An 8,890-nucleotide genomic window follows, 5' to 3' on the forward strand; every position below is an offset into this window, starting at 1 on the left:
TGGTACTTGACTCAATTAGAGTCGGCGTCCTTGATGCCATCAGGGTCCATGTGGGACAATTGGGAATGTGCTCTGGATACATAATGTCCATAGTTATTCATGGGACAAATGGAGGTTGTGGGCTTGGATGCTAATATTCTATCCAGGTCAGACCGCATGACTGCTCAAGCAGTCTTGCGGGGTGGCAAAAGGCCACGGCTCTGCGGGGTGCATGACCTGCCCAGTCCTCCTTGTTGGTCAGTGGTGACAGCCCTAACTGGCCGACTCCTAAGACTTTCAGGCTCCCTGAGCTGCAACCGACTCTCCACAATCCCAAGTGCCAGGTGTGTGAGCCTAGAAAGGGGACCTCATGATGACAACCCCACTGTGCTTTCTCCCAGTGCACCCACTCTTGGAGAGCATGGACCTGGTTCCGGAGGGCGATCGCCAATCACCCATCAACATCCGGTGGAGGGACAATGTCTACGATCCAGCCACCTGCCTCCACATCTGGAATAACGGGTATTCTTTCCTCGTGGAATTTGAAGATTCTTCAGCTAAATCAGGTGAAAGCCAGCCTGGTGGTCTCACCTCGGGTGAAAGGGATGGTTGTAATCAGCACAGACCATGATACTGACCCCATCAGCTCATCTGTCTCCAGAACTCTTCTCCATCTTGCAAACTAAAACTATTTGGCCCTTAAACAGTAGTTCCCAATTTCCCTCCCTGCCCCTTCCTTCCCCACACCCCCCTGCCAGGCTGTGGCAATGATCATTTTACTTTCTGTGTCTATGAATTTGACTACTGGGTACCTCATGTAAGTGGAATCATACAGTATCTGTCCTTTTATGACTGGGTGGTTTCAGTTAGCATAATACCCTCAAAGTTCATCCATGAATGTCTTTCCTTCCTAAGACCAATTAACATCATTGTATGCACAGACCACTTTTTTTGAATAAAATTTAGCAGTCACTTGAATTGCTACCACTTTCGGCTATTGTGAAAAATGCTACTATGAGCATGGATGTACATGTGTATTTTCAACATGCTGTTTTCAATCCCTTTGGCTGTGTACCCAAAAGCTGGATCATCAGTGTTCTTTTTGATTGTATGAAAAATGTCCCTTCTCTTTTTAATGCATGTTTCCTTCTAGTATGTTAGCATTTTCTATTAATATCTATACTGTATGTATAGATTCTGTAATTGCTAAAGAAAATAGGGCATGTAATTAAAGTTTTACCTGGAAAATTTTTTGTTTGTGTTCAATCTGTGCTAGTCTTCTGCTTGGTGACTTTAAAAATGACTTCTGTACAATAGTAGTATTATATAGTCAGACGTAAATGATAAACATGGAATATAGAACAAAGGGATATTCCACTAAGAAAAAGACATTTTAGGGCCTCCCTTGTGGTGCAAGGGGTTAAGACACAATGTACGAAGCTGTCCGCAGCCACTGCAGCCAGAGTTTGATCCTCAGCCAGGGAGCTACCCACAGGTACAGTAGATGTCTCCTGTCTCCCCCGCTGCTCCCCTCAGCAGTGTATTTCAGTACATCTGCCTGTTCAGCTCCCCACTCTGTCTCTGGTGAATCCTCTCACCCCCCCCACCCCCACATCTTTGGCCCGTACCTGGTTCTTGTATACATAAATAAATCTTAAAAAAAAAAAAAAGGACATTTTACATTTTTGGTCCCCTAATAAGATGCACATATTTTGTCATTTGTTGATTTATGTATTCGACATTTGCCTACCGCTTCCTAGGCACTGCATTAAGTGTAGGTGATGCTCACCTGATTCCTGATCTCACAGAGTTCATAGTCTGAGAGAAGCACACACAAAATTAGGATTTAAAGCAAGTATGATTTGGAAGGGGGTTTTAAAAGTACTGTAAGACCAAGAGGAGGGTGTGGCATGCACCACTCTTAGGAGTCTGATGATTTCACTAAGGAGGGGACATTTGCGTTGGATATTGAAGGGTGAAAAGGAATTTGCCAAGAAGATAGAGAAGGGCATACCAGAAAATGGAAAAACGTGTGCAAAAGCAGTTGTTCCAAAAATGGCCAAAAAACAAAGTGGCAGGAATGCAGAACGCGGGTCGGTGAGAGGCAGGAAGAATGTCCAGCATGGAAGGCAGGCACATTAAACTGGCTGTCTGTAAGCAAGGAAGTGGCATAACGTGACTTCATCTAATGAGTCAGTTAATTTGTTTAGATGAACGCAGGCACGGCAGCAGGACCACAAGGTCAGGTGAATCCAAGTGAGATGGGAGGAGGCTACGTGAAAACTGACAATGACAAGAAAAATTAAGTTTCTTCACGTGAGGCGGCGGCCAAGTCAACCGTCGAGTGTGTGTGGTAAGGGCGGGGTCGATGGTGACACCAGAAAGTTTGTGACTGACAGCGCAGGAGTGATTCGTCGGGAAATACAGAAACGCAGAAGGCAATAGAAGTTCTCCTCACGACCTGAAAATTCTAATAGAATAATTCTATTAGAATTTTTTAGAATTCTAACAGAATGCTGTTAGAATTTTTTAGAATTCTAGTAGAATTTTTTTAGAATTAGTGTTTTTAAGAATTCTACTAGAATTACCTAATAGAATTTTTTCTTTTAGGGAATTCTAATAGAATTTTCAGGGCTTCCCCGGTGGCGCAGGTGGTCGAGCGCCGCGCTGCAGAAGCTGCCCGCAGCCTCTGCAGTGCTGGTTCGATCCCGGCCGCCAGCGAGGGTCCCACATGGCGCAGCAGTCCTCTCCTGTCTCGCCCGCTGCTCCCCTCAGCAGTGTGTTTCATCAGTCTGCCTGTTCTGCTCCCCACTCTGGCTCTGGTGAATGCTCTCACCCCCCACCCCCACACCTCTGGCCTGTACCCCAGTTCTTGTGTGCATAAATAAACATCTTATTTTAAAAAAGAATTTTCAATAGGCGAAAACAAGAACATGGTCCCCGCGCCGGCTCTCAAGGCAGAGCGCAGGCGTCCCCGGCACTGACCTGCGTGTGCGTGGACCTGCGCCCCCTCGCACGCACCGGTCGCCGGAAGAACGTCTGAGGGGCACCGCGACTTCCGGGCGCCACTGTCGGACGCCACTATCGCCATCTTAGCCTTGTCGAAGCAACATGGCTGACTTCAGGGGACCCAGATTCCCGAGTCCCCGGGCCCTGGCCGCCGCCATGCCGACCTGCCCGCTGCGGCTGGCCGTGGTGTGCTCCAGCAACCAGAACCGCAGTATGGAGGCGCACAACATCCTGAGCAAGCGGGGCTTCAACGTCCGCTCCTTCGGAACCGGCAGCCATGTGAAGCTTCCCGGCCCGGCGCCTGACAAGCCGAACGTGTACGACTTCAAAACCACGTATGACCAGATGTACACGGATCTCCTGCGCAAAGATCGGGCTCTCTACACGCAGAACGGCATTCTGCATATGCTGGACCGCAACAAGCGCATCAAGCCTCGACCCGAGAGGTTCCAGAATTGCAGGGATCCATTCGATCTGATCATCACCTGTGAGGAGAGAGTGTACGACCTTGTGGTGGAAGACCTCAACTCCAGAGAGCAGGTGACCTTCCAGCCGGTGCACGTCATCAACGTGGACATCCCGGACAGCCTGGAAGAGGCGACCCTGGGAGCCTTCCTCATCTCCGAGCTCTGCCAGTGCATCCAGCTCATGGAAGACATGGAGAACGACATCGACGAGGTGCTGCAGGAGTTCGAGGAGAAGAGCGGCAGGGATTTCCTGCACACCGTCTGCTTCTACTGAGCGGCCCCGCCGGGCGCTCCCGCGCGCCATCTTTGGAACCACATTTGCTTGAGACTGTTTCTTGCCCCTCCCCCCACCTGCTTGTTCTGTAGGTAGTGTGCTGGTGGACAGTGCTTTCACCCGATGAGCTGTTTGCATGTTGATTAAGATACTGCGAAACCCCAGACTGAAAATTTTCTATCCCGCTCGGTTATATTTTCCGTGTGATGAACTGTTAAAAAAAAAAAAAAAAAAGGACAGCTCCGAGATGGAGTCTCTCAGAAAGGACACTGGGACTTAAAACCAAATCTAACAGCAGTTTTACCACCGTGTCACCTGTTGCGGTTTCAAACTGCAGGACTGTCCGGACTGAGCGCTCATGAAGTCATCTGCAACATGCCATGTATGCCGCGTTTGTGGTGCATGTCTACTTCCGAATTGGATGTTGCGCAGTTGGTCAATCTTAATAAAGTTTTTACATCTTCAAAAATAACTTCCTTAAATTTTTATTTAATGACAAAAAAAAAAACGACAAAAACTGGTTTATTGGACATCGCTTCCATACCTGCGTGACTTTCCCTGTGTGTTCTTCCCCCGCCCCCCCTTACCGGGGACTGTGCCTTATTTCGAAGGAACTTGCAATTTTTCCATTCAATGGGTGCTGCGGCTAAGGGGGTTGTAGGCCCAGTGGCCCACAGTGGACGGTTACAAACCAGGGTTACCTCAATATAAATAATTTTATTTTATTTTATTTTATTTTAAAGATTTATTTATTTATACAAGCACTGGGTGCAGTCAGGGGCGGGGGTGGGGCGGGGGTGGGCTGGGCGAGAGAATTCACCAGAGCCAGAGCAGGGACCAGAGCAGGTAGAGGGACCGAAGTACACTGCTGAGGGGAGCAGCGGGCGGCAGGAGAGGTCTGTGCGCCATGCGGGACCCTCGCCCGGTGGCCGGGGATCGAACCGGCGTTGCAGAAGCTGCGGGCAGCTTTGCAACCCAGCGCTCAACCGCTGCACCACCGGGGAGGCCCAATAAATAATTTTTTTAGATGTGGAATAGTTTGGGAAATAGATGGTGCTGGTTTATAAAAAAACACATCTTAACAAGCGGTTATCCTTCAAAGAAGTGTATCTTCAACCCCTCTTTTAATTCCTATAGGGAGTATCTATTTTTTTAAAGATGAGCATCTTTCATTTTCATGCAACTTGGTTTTAGATATTAGGAGTTCTTGCAAATTAAGTTGGGAATGGACAGAGGTTGATCCTCAGTGAAATGTTAGTCACTTTGCTATATAACTTTCATTTTTCTCCCTAAAGCCCTTTATTCCAAGGTAATAGTTAAATTTTTTCCTGGTTTTATTAAGAAATAATTGACCTGACCAAAGATCTGAGGCAGAGTGGGGAGAGGAGAGGGGTCGAGGTGGGAGGGAACAGCACAAGGGATTATGGTGGAGGATCCTGGGTGCTATGGGCGGTGGGAGAGGAAATTAAATACTGTCGCAAAATGAGCGACAGTGTTAAGAAAATAAACAAATTTAATAAAAAATAAAAATAAAGACTGAACAATGACATTTTAAAAAAGAATTTACATATATTGGGCCTTCTTGGTGGCCTAGGGGTTAAGTCTCAGCACTATCACTGCTATGGCCTCACTTAATCCCCTGCCAGGGAGCTCACCCACATATGGAGCAGCAGACCTCTCCTGTCTCCCCCAGTCCTCACCTTAGCAGTGTATTTCAGTCAGTCTGCCTGTTTTGCTCCCCACTCTGTCTCTGGTGAATCCTCTCACCCCCAGCACCTGTGGCCTACACCCCAGTACTTATACACACACACACACACACAAAAAAAAAAATCTTTGGAGAAAACTTAAAAAAAAAAAGAATTTACATATATCTACAAATTTAAGGTAGGAGGGGAGCAGCATGGGGATTTAATTTACCTATATTGTGAAGTGATTATAACTGGTTCAGCTAACATCCATCATCTCAGAGATACCATAAAAAGAAAAAGAGGAAATTGCCAGGAGTTCTATCCCCAGCCAGGTAGCTAAGCCACATGGTGCGGCAGACCTCTCCTGTCTCGCCTGCTGTTCCCCTCAGCAGTGTATTTCAATAAATCCGCCTGTTCTGCTCCCCACTCTGTCTCTGATGAATCCTCTTACTCCTCACACCTCTGGCCTACACCCTAGTTCTTCTGTGTATAAATAAATCTTTTAAAAAAATAGAAAAGGAAACAGATTTACTCTCTAAACAACTTTCCTATATATCATACAGCAGTGGTTTGCTGTAGTCATGGTGTACATTACATCCCTAGTACTTATTTATCTTGTAACTGGAAATTTGTACCTTTTCACCACCTCCCCCCAACTTCTGCCTATGATAAGTACAAGTCTGATCCTTTTTTCTATGAGCTGTTGTTTTTTTTTTTAATATTCCACATATAAGTGAGATATAGTATTTGTCAGACTTATTTTCACTTAGCCTAATGTCTTCCAGGTCTAGCCATGTTGCAAATGGAAGCATTTCCTCCATTGAGAATCATATTGCATCATATATAAAGACATATACCACAATGTCTTTATCCATTCATTGATCAAAGTTTGCTTTCATGTTCTGACTATCAGAAGTAAAGAAGCAATGAACATGGGAAAACATGGGGTACAGATAAATTTTTGAGTTAGAATTTTCATTTCCTTGGGATACATTGCCAGAAGTAGAATTGCTGGGTAGTTCCATTTTAATTTTTGAGGATCCTCCAAACTGTTTTCCATCGTGTCTGCAACAGTTACTGTCCCACCAGCAGTGCACAGGGCTCGCTTTTCTCCACATGGATGCCAACATTATTTGTCTTTTTGATGATAGCCATTCTAACAGGTGTGAGGTGATGTATCGTGACTTTAATTTGCATTTCCCTAATGACTAGTAAAGCTGAATATCTCTTCATGTACCTGTTGCAAAAAATCTGTTCAGGTCCTTTGCCCATATTATATATTGATTTTTTTTTTGTTGTTATTTAGTTGTATGAGTTTCTTATACACTTAGAATATTAGTCCCTTAAGAGATAATTTACACATATTTTTCCCATTCAATAGATTGTGTTTTTACTTTGTTGATGGCTTCAGCTTTTGCTGTACAGAAGCTTTTTATTTCAGTGTAGTCCCACTTGTTTTTTATTTTGTAGCTTCTGCTTTGAGTGTCATATCCAAAAAAAAAAAAAAAATCACTGCCAAGATCCATGTCACGGAGCTTTTTTTTCTATTTCCTTCTAGGAGTTTCATGGTCTCACATTTAAGTCTTTAGTGCTTTTCTGAGTCTTTTTTTTTTTTTTTTTTTTGGAGTGGTGTCAAATAGGGGTGTTTCATTCTTTCACATTTGAATAACCAATTATTCCAGCACCACTGTGCTGAACAGGCTGTCTTTTCACCACTGAGTATTCTATTTAACTTCCAGGTTCTCTGGTCCATTGGTCTATGGAAGTCCATACTGTTTTGTTTGTTTTTTTTAAGATTGATTTATTTATGGATTGATTGATTGATTTATACAAGCACTGGGTGCAGTCAGAAGCGCGGGAGGGTGAGAGAATTCACCAGAGCCAGAGCAGGGAGCAGAGCAGACAGGACCGAAGGACACTGCTGAGGGGAGCAGCGGGCGGCAGGAGAGGTCTGCGTGCCATGTGGGACCCTCGCCCGGCAGCCAGGGATGGAACCCGTGCTGCAGAGGCTGCGGACAGCTTCGCAACCCAGCACTCAACCGCTGCGTCACGGGGGAGGCCCCATACTGTTGTTTTTTTTTAAAGATTTATTTATTTATGCATACAGGAACTGGAGTACAGGCCAGAGATGCGGGGGTGGGAGTCGGGGGTGAGAGGATTCACCAGAGACAGAGAGGGGAACAGAACAGGCAGACTGACCGAAATACACTGTTCCGAGGGGAGCAGCGGGCATGGTAGGAGAGGTGTGCTGCGCCATGTGGGTTTCTCCCTGGCCGGCTGGGATGGAACTCATGCTGCAGAGACTGCGTTTTGCTTCATAGTGCGGTGCTTAACCCCTTGCACCACCAGGGAGCCCCCCCCCCCCCCCCCGTCCATACTGTTGTTGATGATGATGACGCCTTTATGCGATAACTCAAAATTCAGAAGTGTGATGCCTCCTGTATTGTTTCTTTTCAAAATTTCCTTGGCTGTTCTAGGTCTTTTGTGGCTGCACATAAATTTTTTCAACTTATGTAAAAAGTGCTGTTGGAATCTTGGTAGGGATTGCACTGAATTTGTGGGTAGTTTTTGGTAGTATTGCTATTTTAGCACTATTCCTCTAATTCATGAACTCAGGATATGTCTTTGGTTTCTTTCACCAATGCCTTGTGGTTTACAGAATAGAGGTCTTTCACCTCCTTGGTTAAGTTTATTCCTAAGTTTTGTATTGTTTGTGCCAAAGTAATAGTAACTGCTGCGCCTGAGAAAATGTATGCCTGTTTTTTATGTCTATCGCATTTTGTATCAGATTATTATTTACGGTGGCTTTATCTTAGGTGAGGAAACATGTCTAGATATTGTAGGTTACATAAAGCAATTGGTTTATTTAAAGCCTTCTTTTTGGTCCTGTGTAATCCTTCTTTCAATATTATTTCAGTTACATGTGGTGCATAAGAATGCCGTCAAGTTAGAAAGCTTTGAGGATATAGCAGCTAAAGGAAGATGGTTTGACTGCAATAGGAATATTTTTAAGCAGAAAATAATCTTACCAAATTTAAACAATGCATTGTATTTTAGAATGAAATGATAGGCTATTACAGAATTATTTAAGAAAGTGGGGGTCAATGTTGAGTAAGATAAACAATGTTAAACATACAAGATTGTTAAGAATATATTTCAAGGGCCTCCCCGGTGGCGCAGCCGTTGAACGCTGGGTTGCCAGGGTCCCACATGGTGCGCAGACCTCTCCTGCCACCCGCTGCTCCCCTCAGCAGTGTACTTTGTCAGTCTGCCTGCTCTGCTCTCCCCTTTGGCTCTGGTGAATTCTCTCACCCTCCCGCACTTCTGACTGTACCCAGTGCTTGTATAGATATCTAGGTAGATAGATAGATAAATAGATAAATAGATAGATAAGATCAGGACTGAGATCTGTTTGCTTCTTGATGGAGGTCTGGTGGGCTTCACTTTCTATCTCTTCCTCATCCCAAGAATGA

At 45.1% G+C, this 8,890-nt stretch overlaps 1 protein-coding gene across 1 annotated transcript; it reads left to right on the forward strand.

Moving 5' to 3' along the window:
* Positions 1-3,144: 3,144 nt before the first annotated feature.
* LOC311187246 (RNA polymerase II subunit A C-terminal domain phosphatase SSU72-like) lies at positions 3,145-3,729 on the forward strand (the record flags this gene model as incomplete). Its single annotated transcript, XM_084258547.1, has 1 exon — positions 3,145-3,729. The coding sequence occupies one exon, from the start codon at positions 3,145-3,147 to the stop codon at positions 3,727-3,729; it is 585 nt and encodes a 194-aa protein (XP_084114673.1).
* Between the last annotated feature and the right edge of the window lie 5,161 nt (positions 3,730-8,890).

This window comes from Talpa europaea (genome assembly GCF_964194135.1).
Source record: "Talpa europaea genome assembly, chromosome: X".
Taxonomy (NCBI): domain Eukaryota; kingdom Metazoa; phylum Chordata; class Mammalia; order Eulipotyphla; family Talpidae; genus Talpa; species Talpa europaea.